At 33.4% G+C, this 20,156-nt stretch overlaps 2 protein-coding genes across 7 annotated transcripts; one reads left to right on the forward strand and one right to left on the reverse strand.

Moving 5' to 3' along the window:
• Window positions 1-178: 178 nt before the first annotated feature.
• On the forward strand, window positions 179-7,203 carry LOC105192843 (dynein light chain Tctex-type protein 2B). 4 transcript variants are annotated; one of them, XM_026134260.2, is made up of 5 exons: window positions 179-292; window positions 371-534; window positions 708-841; window positions 1,068-1,201; window positions 1,291-1,558. In XM_026134260.2, exons 2-5 carry the CDS (start codon window positions 380-382, stop codon window positions 1,336-1,338), a joined length of 471 nt encoding a protein of 156 aa, XP_025990045.2. In that variant the 5' UTR covers window positions 179-292; window positions 371-379; the 3' UTR covers window positions 1,339-1,558. The 4 variants fall into 4 exon arrangements, with proteins under 4 accessions (XP_025990045.2, XP_039308880.1, XP_039308879.1 ...); XM_039452946.1 differs by having other exon boundaries at window positions 188-534; window positions 1,107-1,201; XM_039452945.1 differs by lacking the exon at window positions 1,291-1,558 and adding an exon at window positions 6,795-7,203 and having other exon boundaries at window positions 189-534.
• LOC105192842 lies at window positions 2,235-16,715 on the reverse strand. Of its 3 annotated transcripts, none has more exons than XM_039452943.1 (12): window positions 16,504-16,715; window positions 9,594-9,748; window positions 9,080-9,206; window positions 8,846-8,963; window positions 6,200-6,278; window positions 4,761-4,812; window positions 4,402-4,510; window positions 4,194-4,281; window positions 3,443-4,102; window positions 3,139-3,371; window positions 2,868-3,071; window positions 2,235-2,771 (listed from the first exon to the last, which is right to left on the reverse strand). In XM_039452943.1, the coding sequence occupies exons 2-12, from the start codon at window positions 9,715-9,717 to the stop codon at window positions 2,637-2,639; spliced, it is 1,929 nt and encodes a 642-aa protein (XP_039308877.1). In that variant the 5' UTR covers window positions 9,718-9,748; window positions 16,504-16,715; the 3' UTR covers window positions 2,235-2,636. The 3 variants fall into 3 exon arrangements, with proteins under 3 accessions (XP_039308877.1, XP_039308876.1, XP_039308878.1); XM_039452942.1 differs by having other exon boundaries at window positions 3,139-3,334; window positions 3,406-4,102; XM_039452944.1 differs by having other exon boundaries at window positions 3,139-3,334; window positions 3,406-4,102; window positions 16,538-16,688.
• Between the last annotated feature and the right edge of the window lie 3,441 nt (window positions 16,716-20,156).

Below are 20,156 nucleotides of genomic sequence, written 5' to 3' on the forward strand. Positions count from 1 at the left end.
TCGTTGCGCAGATATTATACATGATAGAAAAGCTGCGCAACGCAGCTTTTTGTCGTTGTGATAACATAACGACAACATAACGAGTTAAAGAATCCCAGCACTGTAACGATACTGAATTGTCGCTAAGGAGTTACAGAATCCCGCTACTGACCCCCTTCTGCAGTACATTTAATTTTCTATCCCACCACTAGATGGCAGTGTCTTGCTTTTGTTTTCCATATTAAGTACAGAGCTTTCATTTCTCATAGTATATGTTTTGTGGATTAATAATTGTTGCTACTGGTTGCCATTTGTAAGTAAACAACTTCGAATGTGCTCACAATCAATCAGTAGGATGATCTAATAAAATTATCTATGCTAAATGGCGGAGACAAAGCGAATGCAACATCCTGTAAAACATAACCCCGTACAAGAAGCAGCGGACACAGCACAGACTGAAGAAGGAAACGAGCAGATGAATTTGGAAATTCTCGAGGATGGTGAGGCGACAGCTCAACAAACGGTTTATCAGATTCGACCGCATCTTAATGAAAAGTATACCAGTATATCATATATTTACGAATAATATAATTTATACTGAATAATTGTAAGATGGATCAATTTATTCTTACATTGGTGTAAAACTGATGTCACAATTGATGTAGCTGATATTGTTTTAGAGTCTGATTATAAATTTTTTTAACTATTTAAACATTTTTAATGTTTAGGTTTAAACCTCTAAGTGCAAAGGAGGTAATACATGATGTGCTGTTTGATCAACTCGCTACAAAATCATATGATGCACAGGCAGCTGCTCAGTGGACCAAAGATATAGCAGATATTATTGAAAGAAAAATTAAAGGTAACACATCCTTTTTCTATGTGCATACACAATTTGAATTTATATTATTACATTTATATTCATTTTCACTAATGTAGATTAACTTTGATCTCGCAATCCCGTATAATTTACTTTTTATCTTTTCCTAATTCTTAAAACTGGAAAAAGATGGAATAAATTAATAAAAATGGACATTAAAGTCTCATATAAATATTATATAATCCTTTTTGTGATCTATAATTTACAGATTTACAATTTAAGAGGTATAAATATATTGTCAATGTAGTTTTGGGACAGCAACATGGTGCTGGTGTAAAAATAGGTACAAGATGTATTTGGGATGCAGAAGCTGATACATATGCCTATGATAGTTTCATTAATGTAAGAAAATAAATGTTTTAGTTTAACTTATTGTTATACAATGTTCAAATATCTTTTACATTCTGATTTAATTGCATGTTGTTTTTCAGGATACTATATTTTGCGTGGCTATAGTATATGCAGTTTATTTTTATTAAGACGTTTTAGATATTTTCTGAAAAAATATGGACTAAACGCATGAATGGGAAACTATTGTTTAGAAATATCAGTGAATTTATTAAAGTACAATCTATTATTACCATACATTAATACAATGCAACGCAATGTTATATGTAATGATATGACAGAATTTTTTACATATAATTACACATAATATTTATACATATATTTATTCAAATATAATGTTATGTGCATGATTGTGTTCGCATTATTTTCCATTTCACATGGTTCTTTTTTACTAAAATTATTATAGCACCATAATTCACGGTAGTATAGTATAATTAAAATTTATTTATCCTACTTGTTACAATGTCATGATTTACTTTGCCTTTTATCTTGTTATCTTTGTAAGTTGATTTTTTAAAAATAAGTTATGGAATAATTTGTAGTTTAATATATATGTGACATGAATAAAATTCCTTATAAAAAAATTTTACTTAATTTTTGAAAAAAAAGGATATCTTATAGTTTAATTTAGATAATTACAAATGCTACGATATATAACTTGTGTTTGCGTGAAAGATTTACATTGTAGTAAACAATGTAAATAAAGTACAAAAATAGTTTTGTATTAATAAAAATTCTAATTAAAAATATTTAATTATGTGCTATTAATTAATTTCATTTACTTTGTGTATGTGTCTATGTATATATATATATATATATATATATATATATATATATATATATATATATATATACATATATATATCATAAAATATATAATAATAAACTTTAGAAATATACAGAAGGCACTAGATATAACATTTCGTATTATGCGTTTCATTATAGCAAATGTTATATTGCAGACCATTTTAATACTTACTAATTTGCATTAGATAAAATAATATTTGTAATAATAAAAATAAATAGCTTCCCAAAATATTCTTGCTATATTTATAAATATGTTAACACAGCGTATTTTAACGATGTTCGCTTTTACGTAATAGCATGATTTGTTTTGATTATTTGCTTATTACATAATCTTTCATGTATTAAATATTAACATATATAGAACTGTTTTTAAGTATATTTTTTTAAAGTGAGATAGTTATATGATTTAAAGAAAAAAGAAGCAGAACAAACAATTCAAATAAATGATACTTACACTGGCAAGAAGAAAAATGGTGAAAGTTATAAAACTCTGCTCTAAGGCTACATATTTTTGTATTAATTTCTCTAATTGCTTTTAATTATATTATGATGACAAATATATATCGTGTGTATGTTTGTGTATCGTGTATCGTTCTTTTTAATTTGTTAATACAATAATAAGTTACATAATGACGCATGGCACCGCGCAGCATAATGGAAGGCAAACTGGAACGACAGCACCTCCTTTGCTACTTTTGCTTTTACTTTTGCTAGCCGCTTCATATTCATATTTTTCACTGGCTTTTTGCCACTCTCCCTACAAAATGACGAATGCAAAGATTTGATTAATAAGATATTGCAGCACCATTCCATACATTAAATATTTGTCAAATAAAGTCATATGCTAACTTACGCCAGATTGTGACATGGCTGCGCTAGATTCTTCTTTCTTGGTAAATTCTGCCGAACCAGGAGGATAATAGACCGGCGGTCCAGCGACATTCTTGCTTTTAACTTTCGGTGGTGTATGTGGAAGAAAATCAACTTCTTTTTTCTTAGCCGATGTTTCCCTTTTGCTTTTACGTTCTTGTCTCTCTATATCATCCAATACCTCTCGCTGAACGAATAAAATACATAAGATTATTATCGTGCAAATAATATCAATCAAATATTAATTACTTTACCTCAGAGTCAGAGAACGAAGCCATGAGGTCCTCCAATTTCGTAGGTGGTCCTTCGCCATTGGCAGTAGGTTTAGCAGGACACACACTAACTGGAAACGGTTTCGGCAAGAGGACTTCGTGGTCGTCAGCGTTCTTATTCGGTGGTACTGTCGTCGTAGTATTCGAAAATTTATAAATCGTTGTACCAGTCGGTGATGTTTCTTGCCGCGGATAATAAGTCCTTGTCGGAGTATCTGGTTTGTCGGGATAACGTCCACCGTCGGTGATGTTTCTTGCCGCGGATAATAAGTCCTTGTCGGAGTATCTGGTTTGTCGGGATAACGTCCACCGGACGGTGGTCTGCCAGATCTGTATTCTTCGTATCGATTAATGGTTCTGGTGTGCGTCTCGTTTACGCCGGTAGACGATTGATTTTGATAGATGGTCCCAGAATAGTCCGTACGATCGCTTGGTCCATGGCCATTAGGATAATTATCGGCATGGTAATACTTCTCGGTCACGGTGGTCTTGCTTTCCAGGTTGTTCGTTGGCGGAGCACTGCGATAAGTGTAAGAAGGCTGGTGATCCTCGCGATAGAACTTCGTCTCCTTATGTATAGTTTTGGATTTCTCAGTGACGTCAGTTGGCGAGTATCTGACCGGTGTAGCAGGATGTCCGGTCTCCGTCATGGTCTGATAGGTGATTGTCTTGTCTGTGGTGGTGCCGCTGGTTCTTGGTACGGTGTACGTGATCATTTGATCACCGGGCAGCTTGACACTCCCTGGTACGTTGCTACCTGGTAGGTACGTCTCCGGCGCTCCCGGTAGTTCGTAGGTGTACGTCTTAATGGTGGTAGTTACCTTTGTGTTCGGACCGGGTGCCAGATTGATCGGTATCGATGGACTTGGCGACGGGACCGGTACTCCGTACTCGATGCTTTTGTATTCTTGCGTGCTTTGAGTCGATCGTGGTTCAGTTTGGTAATCTTGGAAAACGTGATAGATCCTTTATTTATTCTGAATGTCAAAATTTGGAAAATAATTAAAATTCTTTAATTTTCTATGTAAAGTACATACCGGATTCGTGAATGATTTTGACATCTCTTTGGGTTCCTGGCAGAGGGGAAGTTTGTTTCGAACGAGATGTTGAGCTGTCGCCATAGACCTAATGAATACAATTATGTTAACTAAGCTAATAGTCCATTTTACTTAATAATATTATTAAAAACGATGAATGTTTTCAAACGGCGTTTAAAAATATTTTTAATAATATGACTTTGCTCACCAATTCTCTGTTAACCACGGTTTTCTTAATAGCCGGTTCTAGACTTTGATATGAATATGGACTCGCTAGAGCTTTAGTTTCCTCATAAGTCCTTTCATGAATGTCGTCTCTGTAGATATTAACTGTTTTTATTATTTATATTCATATTTTGAAATTGTAAGAGTTATAAAAATAGTTGTAGACGGATCATTTGTATCGCCTGCAATAAATTTCTTTCATGCGTAAATTACAATTGAGAAATATGAGCTTATTTCTATTTTAACGGGAAATATATATGTTGCGCGACCGAGTCGCTTGGCATTCATTCAGAAAATGAAAGTATTTTGGAACTTATGAGAGGCAAATTTGTGTGTACTCACATCAAGGGCGCGCCAGTGAGAGGCTGTTTGCTCTCTGATATGCCCCATGAATCTAAAACAATAAATCATCGAGTATGTTATCATTGTGATTGTCAAAAACGCGATAAGTTTAGAAAAAACAGCGCAATAAAAAGTTCTTAATCAATGTCAATTTATGTGTGCTCGAAATGATAAAGTGCCAATAAGTTGCGATGATGATTTACGTTGCTGGTTTGATCTTGTGAGAGTCATAGCATTTTAACTACTCCAACAGTGGATTTTATTGGCTGGTAACGAACATCTCCGGTCGACGAGTATTCTCACCGACAGCCGACCTTGTCCTTTTAGTAGTAGTTTCTATCCTCTGCTAGCTCTACATCTCCCCCGCGGTCTTTCTCTCTTACCTTTCGTTCTTTCTTTCGGGAGAGCAGCGAAGAAATCGGGTCAACCTTCTGCCATAAGCTGTCCTAATATGGCTATGCTTGTGTGTTATGCGTGACCGCAAAGAACATGAGCTACGACCGTGCCGTCTCTGCCAAATACAGAGATACAAGGAAGACTCCTTGCTTCCAGCATGCTTCTTTACAGCGGAGATGAATAAAGTTTCGTAAAGATACTGATCCCACTGACTTTCATAATATTCGACGACGAAATACTCGGAAATCGCTTCAAACGACTTAAAAAGATTTTTGTGCAGGTAAAATTTTACGATACGTTTGAAGGAATGTAATTCTTGCACTTTGCACAAAAACCACGAGGTGATTAATGATGTATGATGGATGAGCCGTTTTCGCGTGTATAAAAATACCAAATCCGTGAGGTACCCTCTAATTTAAACATTCGCTCATTAATTCCACATGATTTTTACAAAATTTTTCATTTTTATTTTTTTGTTTAAGAATTCTTTCACGTACATACATTTAGGAATATCCTTACAAAATTTCATAAGAAAATTGAAGATGCAATTTGGAACTCACAGTCTCCGTTTGTTCTCTTTCGAAAGCAACGATAACTGAAGACACGAGCGACGTGATCTCGCACGCTTGTAATATTCTTTGCGCGGAACAGCTATTATAAAATCGCACTGAAAATGCGAATAACCCTCAAATTCGATCCACTCGCGATGTTTTTATTATTAATTAACCGTAAACCAGCAAGGCCGTCGCGCGCCTTAAAAGGCGTGACACGAGCAACCGGCTCCCCTACCTTCCTTGATCGTTTCACGTTCGCGCACTATTCACCGCAACCCCGCGGTGTTACTTGTCTCAGTTAATTCAAGGAACCCGATAGGAATCCGCTTTGCAACAGTACACTAAACTCTATGGAATGCTCTAGAGCTACGTACAGCACAATACGTAATACTGTTATATAACTATATCACTATTTGTTAAAAATTATGTATAATTTAGTAAAGAATAAGGAAATAAAGAGTTTAATAAAGAAATAGAAATTTATTTTACCTGGTTTTCCATCCAAATCCTTGTTGTAGTGGTACGACACCTGCTTGTAGGCTACCGTTTTGGTTTGACCAGGTTGGACCTGCAAACGCAAGTAGATGGACGTCACGAATGCAGAATCCCGCATTGGTATGCGTAGGCATTCAGGTTATCCGTTTTTATAGCAACGATCCGATCGTAATAAATTAGTGCGAGCAATGCGTGGGTAGTGTCAGAGCCAGACTCTCCTTATAAGACTTTGATTACTCTCCCACGTGTAAGGCATGGGCGGATCGGTAACAACACCGCGAATTCCGCGGAGCGATTCACAGCTGATCGTTGTTTCAATTGTGAAATGCAACTATGCAAAATTCTCAGAGTATGACATAAAAAATTGATTATTTTTAGATAAATTGTAATTAAAACTTTTTTTATTTTATTTTTATATTAGAAATTATAAATGTGAATTTCTTTTATTTTATTCCTTTTATAATGTCGTACTCTACTATGTGTGCATTATGCACGATAGAACTTTAGCACGTAATTTCGCAAAGTTAGAATATGTAAATAAGACGTGTAAGAGTTTTATAGATTATTACATTACATTCTACCGTTCCAGATGACGATAGACAGCGTCGCTTAAAGATCTTAAAGCCCATTAGTTTGAAGATATATCCGGCTGGTGTGCAAGGAGTGTAAGAGCAAACCAATTTATTTTCATTCAACGTTGGATTACAAGCCATACGACCAGCGAACGCTGCAATTACTACCTCGAGGCCCCTGTTACACGCAAGACTGATTCTGTGCCTCACCGTGATGCTCTAATGTTCAATATATCGCGTAAAATGGTAATATTATTACTACAATTACGTGGCTGTCCCGAGCCAAACACCATTACCGAGCTGAACGTTTTAATGCGCTTCAACATTTTCTTTTTTACCTGGTCAGACAAACGGTCAAAATTAGGTACGAAGAACATTTTGTTGTTTGCAATATTTAAAAAAATAAAGAGTATTTAGAATTATAAATCTTTAATGCTCGTAAAAGATACATATTATCGCATGTATATTGGAAAATTAATAAAAATAAAAACTGAAAGTAAACTTTGATTTTTATATCATTTATAAAAATATCTAAAATTTGTATAAAAATGTTAAGCTATAACTCTCTTTATTTATTAAAGCGTTCAAATCTTTGCGCAAAAGACAAAGGTTAATGGATAAATGCAAAAGCGAGGGAGTGGCGTAATTACAGTCATCGAACGATCATAATTTGGCTTCATAATTAGACAGTTGCGCGGGTGACTATTATTATAGCGCAATTACACGACGAATTTATTTTTGTTTGATGCTCGATCGATTCTCCGGGACATGTAGCGAGAAACGTAATTTCAAATATAAGAGTGATCTCGCTTATTCCTTACGGTGTGTCTAATGTAGCGAGAGGTAGCATTGAGTGTTCGCTAGATGCACCGGCATTTGCAACCCGGGGGCAAATACATGTACGATGCAATCTGCGTGGCGTATAATTGGAGCCGCAGAGTCCAGCGGGACGCATAAAGCTCGGTGAATGTTAACGTAGAAGTGATTTCATACTTTGCGTCTAACAATCTATTGCGCCGATTTATATAGTACAACGGGTGTTGTAGATGCGCTGTTAATAATAACGTTGATTAATGTCGTCGATAAATGGATACGCGGTATAATTTATTAATGCTAATCGATTTTTTTATTAATCTGCGTTTTATCTTAGTATTATTATTATCTTTTTCCCTCAGGTAATATTTTATTCATTTAAGTTTTAAGTAGCAAAAACGTGCTTACATTAGATTAGATACATAAGAATACTTTTACATTTTTATTTGAAATATAAATGAGACCGGTATTCATAGTCGTTGATAATTTTTAATCTTTGATTAAAAGAAAAAAATGAATGGATGTATGAATAAATCTTTAAATCGATTAAATTTGAAGTGACAATTTTTTATGTGACTCAATAGTCTTGAGAAAATTATGTTTGTTAAATAATATAAAATCAAGTGTTGTCAAATTTTTTAATCGGTTATTTCGAGCAAATTATATCAAAAATTTTTACACGCTATCAAGTAGCTTCACTTAATTAATGTCAGATAATCGTAATAGTCATTTTCTCTTAAACAACACATCCAGCGATCTCGGCAAGAGCGCATGGAGCAGTATGCGAAACTAGTTTCTTGCATGCATTAATCACGCAACATTCTTTTTTTTCGTACAAGAACCAGCGCCGTCAACGTCGACGTGATTTCATCCGATGCGTGTCGAGATTATCGTTCTTTCCTGTTCCTAGATTTTATCCCCAGGCTAATATCCATTCTTTGTACCGCAAGCAATATAATGAGGAAACTCGCACTTTAGATTTAATTTTTATATTTCATATGTTTTATAATTGAATTCATCGAGAATGTATCTATTTTTTTTTCTTTTTTTTTTAATGTGACATTATATAATACTGAGCGAAAGGAATAGAAAACTTCACAACTTTTCAGAAAAGAAACTTATTCACGCGAAAACAATTCTTTAAAGGTAGAACTGTGTAAATCCAAAATTGTTCTTTATTTTCCGAGTAGTGTTGAATAAACCGAATTCAGCTTACGATATTCTAATAAAGCGTTATTTCAGTTTAAAAACTTACATCTTGTAACTCTGCGTCCAGATGTTCCAATCCCGGTATACCACTTGTTGTGCCAATTGGACCGCTACTAACGAATTTTTCGGTGGTAGTCACCCTCGAACGAGTTGGAGACACGGATCTGGAAAATAATGTTTAATCTGGTTATTTATTATCACCAATCGTTGCACATAAAAAGACTCTATTTGCATGTAAGATGCGCCATTTGGAATTGTGTTGTCTAACTTGTTCTCTCACCTGCCCTCGGTGATCACTCTGGCGGGGTTGGCGGCTACCCTGTATTCAACTTGAGGCAAGAGTGTTCTGTCTCTGCTAGGAGTAGCACTTCTCGAGACACTCGTCTGCAGATCCTCGAGAAGTGCGTCTGAAAGAGCCAAACAAATCAATTTAACACGTCATCGGTGTTTTAACGAGAAGAATAGAGACGAGAAAGTGAAACTGACAACGAGTATCTGAACGATTACAACTTTACGTTAGGTTTCATCGCTTTAAACGCAAATTTAAACGCGTTACATAAATTTTGTTTCAAGGATATTGCTATCGGCAATAAGAGAAGAGCTCAAGATAATTACATCATCAAAAGTTTGATGAATTATTCGTGCCGCTGCGCACGCATAATTTATTCTCTTTCGCATAAACAAAAACATCGCGAGTGAGAAGATTACGAATTCGTTCGACGGAAAAAGAGAGGAGCGGAAACGAACAACGAATGGATAGGGTTACAGCTCTGGTGGCACATTTAAAGGTTTACCCAAGTTGTTTTCGAGGCTGCTGGCCGTGGCTGCTCCGTCTCTCTGGCCAGATATAGGACCGCCATGACTCACGAGCTTTCTGCTTGTGTGCGTCGTCGTTCGCTCCCTCACGGCTGCTGACATTGTATTCTTCTTAAGCCCTGCCTCACGAAATCTGTAACGGGTAACATGGAAGGCTTGATTGACGTCCCAATTAATTTTATTGTAATCTATCATTTTATCAGTCTCATTATGAATATTTATCGGATAACGATAAGATCTCTGGAAGACGTCAAGTAACTGGAATGACACACTGTACGGATGGAATTTTTTTGCTGCAACGCGCTACTTATAGAAGTGTAGAGTTATAAATAGGATTGATATTAGGATTCGGATCTCTGTAGAGAGCTATGGACTTTCGCAGAAACTTTCGCACCACTCGAAGCCGGTTTACAAGACTCGCGCAACAACCGTGACCAGGCTGGCCAGTTTTAGGTTCGAGTGGGTGTACGTTCCTGATTTCCGTCGCGCATGCACGGTTTTTACCTTAGCCGTACGAGCACTCTCTCAACGTATCATTAGCTCTTTGACAAAATATTTTCAAGCAAAAAAGAAATGCGCAGACTTAATTTATTTAACATTTTACGCACACTACAAAATATCACCGCGTTATATTTTAGAAAACGATATTAATCCTCATAATTTCTAATTCACTGTAGAATTAATTTTTAGAACTAGAGAAAGATGAAAAGCAAGTTAAATCGAGATTAATGTTAAACTACATTGGTGAAGATGAACATAAAAGGACAACGTCGAGTTCCGTGAAACTGATCCGTTTAAAACATATAAAACTGGAAGGGATGAGATTAGTCCGGGAACTAAGTCGGCGGAAATGCGAAATGGTCTCATACTTATTCCGGTGGAGGCACCAATGCGAATGAGGCCAGGGGGCCAAGGAAGAAGCCTTCCAAGAATCGGCAACTAAAGAGATACGCATTCACATGATCTCCTCTAAAATCCCGAAACGCATGGTGGGACCGTTTCTAAAATGTGTATTTTAGCGGCTATTAAGAGAGTAATTCTAGAATATCAATCGCACTGCAAGAAGGAAGATTACGTTGCAATCCAAATTTGGTAATGACTCTTATTGAAGGTAAGTTTGGGCGAATTGGTCCAAGGTCAGATAAATGCAGATCAAGGTCAATTACAGCATCGTGCGTGCCTTCGTAACGAATATCGCCTTTATTGTGATATACGAGTTCTTAATGACATGGTGTTATCAAGATTACCATTAAAGACAGTTTACTTCTAGAAAACAACATATCTATATAGATGATGATGAGGACATATAAATTACTTTAAGTTTTAACAAAACTTAGATTACACACCATCATGTATATGCTGTATAGTATATGCATGTGTATAATAAATATATGTCTAAAAAAATATATATACATATTAATAATTAATATAATTAATAATATTTATATGTAGAATATAAATACTTAGTAGGCGTAATTTCAGTAGTCAGAGTCATGAAAAAAATTAAGAACAAAAAAAGAAGACGATAACGAGACCATTCAGACTCAGATTTTATCGCACAATTTCATTTTCTGACGGCGTTATAAGTTGACTTCAAAGCACGCCGCGTCATTCCTGTTTAATATAGAGCACACGTAACTACTTGATCGAATCAGTAATCGGTTGCAGTGGCGTAATTAAAACGTGGGCGAATTGTTGGAAAGAAGAAAAATTGTGTGATAAAATTGACTTATCGTAATAGTAATGACTGAATCAAATCTGCACACTGTACATGAAAGATAAATAATACTTCATAGAATAATAAAATCAATACGGTTTTTAAACAATACAAACAGAAGTCTTAATTAAAATTTTAAAAAATTTCGTATAACTGTCATATTGTTGAACGCAACAGTTACGCCACTGGTGACGGACGGTTTAAGATTTAACTGCTTTAAGCAGATAGTTAGCCGGTCACCGTTAGTGACATTGTATCGTGCCCTCCAAGGCTGTCGTGTCAATCGAAACGACGATGACTGCGATTCATTTGATTCCAAGAAAGCTACCTAATCCTGATTCTGTTCGTGTTAGTGTTAGTGTTTCAGATCCGATAGATACAGAGCTCTCATCTTTCCGGTCACGTTTTACTTGCCTATCTTTTTAATTGTGAATCTAATTTACACGCGTGCAAATGTATTCTTGGCTATCGGATTGCGATGTAATAATTTCAGCTTGCAAAATGCACCTGCGCGTCCTTGATCGCAATTCTTGCCCAATCACTTTCGTCTCGTTTAAACTTAGGGTGGTTGCGCGCAGTGGGTGGAGGGAAAACAAGGAGAAAAAATAGTTTGCCCCACAAAATTACTTTGTCGTTGGTCCACGCCGATGCAATCTCTCAAAAAATTTCATGTACTTTTTTTCATTAACAAAAACTCATTGTCCTTCCCTACAAACCATGTTGATGTAAAGTCCAAAAATTGAAAAATTAAATATTATATTTGTCGTTAACAAAGTAGTATATTATTACATTTAACGAATATCGCAGTAATCATCTTCTATTACATTTAGTTACTTTCTTAGATTATAAGGGAAAATATAATTTTCAAAATCAATATCACAAAACTGACAAGAATAGAAAACAAAATAAGTTATATTTATAAAGAAATTGAAAAAAAAATACAAAAACTGTAGAAAGCTTTACCAGCTGTTGCTGATCAATTCGACAAAATTAGATTGATTGTGCTGGCATTGATATAAGAAGTACTTTTAGGCACGTTACGAGCGAGAACAAATCCGTGACTCACGTGCTCTATTTCATGACGAGAGCTTTTCACTGATGTTTACAGTTTCGTAAATAAAACAAATCATGTCGGAAGGTTACGAGATCATAGGTATTTTTGTCTCTAAGAAATGAAATTCGATTATAAAATAGCGAGATACTTCCGCAAAGTGATTTGTAGTTTTACAGCAGTCGAGATTATTAAAATCCAAAACTTGACATACTTTTATATATTAATCAATATTAACAATATTTTATTTAAAAAGATATAGAAATATTTTAAATCTTACAATTAGCTTACTTAATTAATCTTACAAAAAGTTATACGAGGGTGTAAATACCGCAAATATGGCAATAAAAATTGTCCGTCGTCAAGAGTAAATAAGAATTACTTTGAAGTAAAAGGATCTAGTACGAGAAGTGCATTATTATTCTAAACGCTACAAGAGATCGTGTTGCAACTGCGTGATTATGTTACGCCGTTACTACTGCCGGTGTATTGACGCATCTCAACATTTCTGCAATGCTGCGGTAGGAATACACTGTCTTACGTGTTACATAGCCGTGTATTACATCCAAATATATATTACTCAACAACGTAGCGTCTGATGTCTGGTACTATTAATTGCGGCATCTCACTGATTATATAGTGCCGGTTTTATTGAGCGTACGTGAATGATGGAAACATATGTATAAACGATACAAAATTACAACTGTGTCCACTGCGGGAGAAAGTCCTGTGTTTGCATTCACAACACAATTGTGCAAACGGCTGTAAACGTGAATATCACAGACTCCATGGAATAAGTTTCTCTTATTGGATATTCATTGAATTTTGGAAGTATCTATGAAACGTTTATCGCTAACATTCATGTAAAAAACATTCATGAAATAATTATGCGATCGATACTGATGAAAACTGCGTGGAGATACAACGTTGTCTTGGATACTTTTATGGTTAAGACAATTTTCCTATACAATTTTATAATTACAATATTTTTCACAAGTGTTCATGTTGATTTTAAAATAATTTTATAAAAAAATTTTTTTATAAAAGTTTATATTTAAATAATTATTTTTATGATTTATGTCTTACAGTTCTCGTTTGCATTGCTCGATATTGTGAAAGGATCGATTTAAATTCTTGCACCGTATTAATTCGAGCTGGTAATTGAAACGTGATATTATTATTGATTACTGGCGTGAATGATTATTAAGTTTATGATATTCAAAAAGAAATTCTTGCATGTCTGATGTTTTAGTATTTTAGTATATATAATTATTGAGAGACGGGAAAAAGAAAAAGTATAAGAGTTCAAAATTTATTTTGGTGAGCTTGACTAATTCAATACTTAAACACGTGACTTTAGTAGATAACGCCGAATTTTTCTTATCAATTGCGAGATTGACAGAAATACATAATAAAGTCACGATTTTCAGTTCACTAAATATAACATCACTTTTATTGTTAATAACTCTTTTAATTTAAAAAAAATAATTTTTTAATGAAACTAAAAATGAAATAAAATAAAACACTAATTATGTTTTTTTTTTGTTTTTAGTTGAGAGTTTTGGTGTAAAAGGTATTTAACTAGTTTTCAGAAAAAATTAAAAAAAAGATATTTTTCGGATTAATTGGTCGAGATACATTAATAATTATGTTGCTCATTTATTAGCGTGCATGCACATGCAAGAAGGATAAAAAAAATATATATAAAATCCAATCTCGTATAAATTTGAGGATGACATTTGACATCACGTGGGTGGCAACGGTCCAGCCAACTGGCGCCCGGAATTTCATCTCATCTCATCTTATCTCATCTCTGTCTTTCTCATCTCCTTCTTCGTCCGCCGCCATTCCTCGTTCTTTGTTTAACCAGTTTAAATATAACCCATCCACCTTTATGCCGTTATTTACATCTCAACCAACAGATTTTCTACAGTCGGCGCATTTTATGCAGCTAGCAGATTTTTAATGGCATTTTGACGATTGCTTCTTAATGCTATTTTGCAAACGTGCATAAACGAACTCTGAGTTTTGGCGTCTGCACTGTGCCAAGATCAAATTTGCACATGCGACTATAAACTGTTTTTAACAGCTGTATGAATCCCTAATAAATTGAAACGTATAAAAATATGACAATGCATTATTTCATATTTTAATTAAATGCTTTCTTATGAAATTTTCATCTCAACGGCATTCTGATTAAACAATACACCTCAGTATTAAAAAGTACAAATTTGTAAAATTTTATTATTTTCGCTCACATCATAAGAAGACGAAAAATATATGACTCTATTTTTGGAGCGCCAACCCAATGGTAAGAAGCTCTATAAACCATGAGCCAATAAGTTGTTGGCTTTACGCCTATTTTTACGTCTACTTTCGTCGTACTGCGTCCTCATTTTTTTTATCACCTCAGTTGTACAAATCCGTTTTATTTATTTTCTTACAAGTCCGTTTTGTGCAAAAGTATACTGTTTGCCAACAGTAGTGCCGACAGATAAATCAGACGGATTAAAAGCGAGAAGCACTTTCAATAATTACGATTTTGTTTCAAATCTCAATAATTTACAAGAATGATTTCTTCTTTCCTTAATTAAACGTCACGTTAATGAAGATGAAATAATTGACAATTTAAAATATTGCACAAAGTGTCAAAGAATGTCCGTTTATTCTCGAACGTTGTTCTTATGTATAATGCATCGCTTACGAAGCTCTTAATGAACGTTGTAACGTTCATAGTGACGCATGAATTATGCATATTGGTATTTATTCTGCGGTCTTTAAAACGCACCTAACATGGTTGAGAGATCCGTGAAGACGAAAAGTGGGATTCGACCTTCCGCCTATCTCCAATCATCTGTTCATCGTATTACGTATGCTCGAAGAGACAAGTTCCAGTCAACATTGAGGATTTGTAATTAGTATCAAACTATTCTATATAAAACTGTCTTGTTTTGAAAATTTCAATTTTACAAAAGATTCTTCTAAGACAAAATCTGATTAATTTCCTTATATTAAAGTGATGAACTTTTAAAATATGTATGATTTTGTAAAATCATATTTTAAACTTAATAAAATAATTAAAAAATATTCCATGTATTTCATACAATCCATAATAAAAAAACTTGAAAATTTATATAAAAAAATTGATGTTATAATTTTAATTATAAGTGGTTAAATGGAGTACGTGAAACTTATATTTCAATCCATTTTTGCCATAAGTAAATATATCTTCAGTTTTTCACTTCTGTATATAATAATATGTGTCACATATAATGATGTACCAATATAATATGATTATATTTATAAAATTACTTATTTCTAATTTATATTTTAAAATACAGTAACACATTTCCTATATATCAAAATGTTATGAAAATTTTGTATAACATATAGTTTCAGGAAATAATTTTTTCCACTAAATTATAATTCTGCGTTATAACGAGTCGGAATGAAGATTATAAACGATTGCAGAATTAAAACAAATTTTTTTCAACTTGGTAATATCAGGAATCATGGCGTGTTAACCAATGACATGTGCGGCATAATGACGGTGGCTGTTTGCAGTCATTCAAAGGCACTGAGGCATTTTCAGTGACGGAAGATTAATTGCTACACGGGGCCGATAGCGCAGCGGTCAGTATACTAATAGTAATTTAATTCAAACAGACATAATTGCAAGAACAATTCTGACATAATTAGTGTTAATTGGCGATTTTGACGCTGCTAATTTGCAGGCAATTAGTAAATTGGATTTAATTTATTTACAATATGTGTCTCCAGATTGTACGTGAATAATTTTTATTATTAATTGAAATACTCCTGAAGTATGTCGTGCATTTCAATTTTTAATTTTTTGCAATGTTCAATTTAAAATAATTTATTTTGCACGACTGTTTGCGCTCCATCAATTAAAAAAGAATGTTTAGAAATTAATTATATGTTTACATATGTACTCCTACAATTTAATAAACACTTTTTATAGAATCGATACGTTTACAAAATACCTGCATGTAATCCAGTAAATCAATTTAAGTATAAGTGTACAAAACTAAAATAATTTTAGATCATATTTCCGATCAGAGAAGTTTGAAGAAATGTTATAAAATGCAGTCATTCTTACCTCGCGAGAAAAGGGTAATCCGAAATTTTCTCACCGGCTAGATCACTTTTTTCCTCCGTCGTGTTTTCTTCCCGGCGACTTTGCTCACGCGTCGAATCCAACCGATCAATCCTGACCGAGCGAGCGGTTCACAAGACACCGGATTGACCGTCCGTCCAGGACTGGTTACATCCACTTGCTGCGCTGCTCGCCAGAATCCGTTGTGGGTAGACAGGACCAGAGCGTGCGCATGCGCGATGGATCGCGAATTGTTAGGTGTCCCCGACCCGTGGAAACCTTCGATCGTCGTGCTTCAAGATCGAGAGATCATCGATATTACGAAACGTCCAGCCAGACACTCGATTTACGATCAGACCAGTAATGATTTTTTATTTCAATAAAAGTTTCTATAAGTTTATCTGGATTTAAAACATGTACAATTAGATAACAGTACAATTAAAATTTATTTAATTTTTGCGAACTTACACTGCAGATGCGTTTGATTAAAACTTTCGTCAAAAACTTACAAGTTGTCCAACTCAGGTACTTGAAGAGTTTGCATACTACATTTGAGGACGCATTATGTAATTAATAAGATTAATAGGTCAGGTTATGTCTACAAAATATCATTTTAAGATTATTATTACGTTGCTTAATAATATTGCAATAGTGATATTTTTGTTTAATTAATTTAAATTAATTATAAAATTAATTTAAATATTTTTCGTAATTTTGTAATTCTCTTTCTATATAGATATTAATTAAATATAACTTGAACAATCATTTATTTACATTCACATTTATTTTTAATTAAATATTTAGATTTTTTGAATTTAAATTCTCGCATATATTACTTTTTTCCTTTTCGTTTACGTTATTGCAACCTTGTAACTATTATTAATGTAGGAATCATTATTTATGGTAATGACAAAGATTAGAGAATGCTTTAATGACATATCAAGTTATATAAGTAAACAAATATAAATTGATTTATAATCACTTTTGTCAATATAATATTATACGTACTTTAAAAAAAATATTCTATGTATCTTATAAATTAATGTAATATATTTACAACCTCTATATCACATTTAAGTTATAAAAGTCTGTTTAAATATTTATAATTTTTATTTATTATTATATATTTTTATTTAAAAAATACTAATATATTTAAAAATTATAATTTTATAATATAAAATTATTTCGATAAATATTGTTGATAATATTATGCAATAACATATTTTATTTGATTATTATACTCATATAATAATTAGTAATTTTTTTACTGTTTTTTTATTTATACTAGTGCGTCAAATGTAAAATGGAGAAAATAAAAAAAAGAATTGATATATTTGATACGGATCATTTTTCTTGTGGCTGGTGAGTTGTGGGTGAGGAATAGCTGCTTATTCTTAAAAGGTTTGCGGGCCAACTATTGACGATGACATCATGACAAGAAAAGATGTAAGATGACATGAAGTACCTCAACCTACTGGTGACGTCAGTTTACCCTCACCATATTGCCGCAGGTATAAATATTTATCTAATGTTGTGGGAAGTCGAATGTATATAGCTGACTCTGTCATTGATAAAAATGACGAAATCGCTTCATTGATCGTCGTATTTATTCTGGATCATAAAGATACGAATGTCTCTTACCGTCGGCTGTTAAAGAAGAAGCGTTAAAGGTAAAATATAAAACAAAAATTTATGACACATTAGTTTTAAATTTTATTATTACTAGGAAGGAATCTTACTATAAACAAACAAAATTATAGATATTCTTTTTTTTATCTTTTGCGTTCTTCAACCGATTATCATAGTAGGATGTGATGATGCTCGCTAATATGATAATAGATGTCACTATATATAACTAGTAATATTTATCAGAATCTCACAACAAAATGTAAAATAGATTCCTACACGTGTCGCATTTTATGCTTCTTCACATTTGTAATGTAGATTTCGTTTACGTACAGTTTCAAAAAATGATCTTCAGTTTTCAAAAAGTACGTTTAATACAAAAAGTACTTGTTATATTTATGTAACAATAATTCGTAAATATGTATAATTTATGTAGCTAAATAGTGTAACAGTTAATACAATCTTTTTTACAAATTTAAAAATTTTTTTATAAATTACACAGAAAGAAAAGGCAAATTTACTGCGTGTCTTTTCTTCCAAATTTATTTACATTTATCTCACTTTTGTGTCACAAGATATATCAAGTGAAAGTAACGTGACTTCAATGACGTAAACGTATTTTCTACATGCTTTAACTAAGTGACAGTTGACTGACTTATGATTTTGTTATTCATCAAGTTACTATTAAGTATTGTGTTAAATTGTTTTTAAGAAAACGTAATATTAAAAGCTAGAAATGCCTTTTCAGTATTTGTAACAGCCATACTTTTGATGTAGGGTACAACAAAACTTTTGGAATAAATCAAGTATTTGAGTTGTTGTCACGTTATTGATTTTTCCATCTCCTGTTGGCTTCTCGAAGTAAATACTAAAAGCGCGTAATTATAAATTTTAAAGCTATTATTATCTATAACAGGGTACTAATTACACTAACCACGTTTCTGAGCTTCAAAGCTTACAAAGACACTTGCAGGGAGAGCAACAACTTCTGTGAATAAAGATAGTACGTTAATGGAGATTTGTGTTTACTATGTGTATGCGTATATGCACATGTACGCACGTGTGCGCGCGCACGCGCGCACGTATCAGGTGGCGGCTGTCGGTTCAGGAACAACGCTACGGAGGGCAAAGGCCGGGGAAACAACGATGTGTGGTGAGGGTTAAAGGAGGCTGTAGCAAGAGATGACGGTCGAGAAGGAAGAAACAGGAGATGTATATGTATTCGTCATTTTGAACGTGTGCGCACGTAAAATAAGTATACGTGACGCGTCTGCACGAGGATACGAATGTGTTAGTCACACCTTACTTGCGCGCCAGGAAAGGGCAGGGAATAATGTTACCCGGGGAAAAAGAAGATATATGAAAGAAGACCCGTGATGTCAACATGGTTGTGAAATCACAGGTGCCGTTCGGGATTTTCCAGATCTGCGGAGGCGTCGCGCATCCATTTAAATGCCATCGCGTGGAATTGACACGGTCTATGGGAGCCTTTCCATCTATCGTTTGACGTTGACATGTGCAATGCGTTTTGCGATTGAGAAATGAAACCTATCGATTGCTGTATATTTACCATATCTACCAAGCAAATATCAAATATTTGATAAATAAATTTCTTATAAAATCATGTCTAATTTCTTTCCAAAAATATCGTTATATAGTTATATAGTTACGTAGTTCTTATAGATTAATATATAGAATAATTTAATTTTGTAATTAAAGATATATAAAAAAATACACGAAAGTATGTTCAATTTTATTTTAATTAAAAATATTTTTCTAATATATCCTTTTTATATTGATATTTTAAATAATACAATTTAAATAGATTCTAATTTAAATGATGCACACACACATAATTTAAATAGATTCTAATAAGATTTTGATCTATGAATAACCCGATCAATAAAAAAAGGATATTGAAGAAATAGCCAGAGAGATAAAAAAAATTAATAATAATTAAGAAAAATAAATGTTACTAGAACAATTTGGTAATTATTATTGCGAAATAGCAACATTGAACAACGTATATT

Source organism: Solenopsis invicta, chromosome 8 (genome assembly GCF_016802725.1).
Source record: "Solenopsis invicta isolate M01_SB chromosome 8, UNIL_Sinv_3.0, whole genome shotgun sequence".
NCBI lineage: Eukaryota > Metazoa > Arthropoda > Insecta > Hymenoptera > Formicidae > Solenopsis > Solenopsis invicta.

What these genes read in the sequence shown, in the direction of transcription:
- LOC105192842 (XM_039452943.1), bottom strand. Translation starts at nt 9,717, where the DNA reads ATGTCAGCAGCCGTGAGGGAGCGAACGACGACGCACACAAGCAGAAAG. An exon ending in GGATTTGGATGGAAAACCAG is followed by an intron (nt 4,813 to 6,199) that starts GTAAAATAAATT and finishes TTATTGTTTTAG; the next exon opens with ATTCATGGGGCATATCAGAG. An exon ending in CAGCCATGTCACAATCTGGC is followed by an intron (nt 2,772 to 2,867) that starts GTAAGTTAGCAT and finishes GTCATTTTGTAG; the next exon opens with GGAGAGTGGCAAAAAGCCAG.
- LOC105192843 (XM_011157099.3), top strand. Translation starts at nt 362, where the DNA reads ATGGCGGAGACAAAGCGAATGCAACATCCTGTAAAACATAACCCCGTA. An exon ending in TATTGAAAGAAAAATTAAAG is followed by an intron (nt 842 to 1,067) that starts GTAACACATCCT and finishes TATAATTTACAG; the next exon opens with ATTTACAATTTAAGAGGTAT. An exon ending in CCTATGATAGTTTCATTAAT is followed by an intron (nt 1,202 to 1,290) that starts GTAAGAAAATAA and finishes GTTGTTTTTCAG; the next exon opens with GATACTATATTTTGCGTGGC.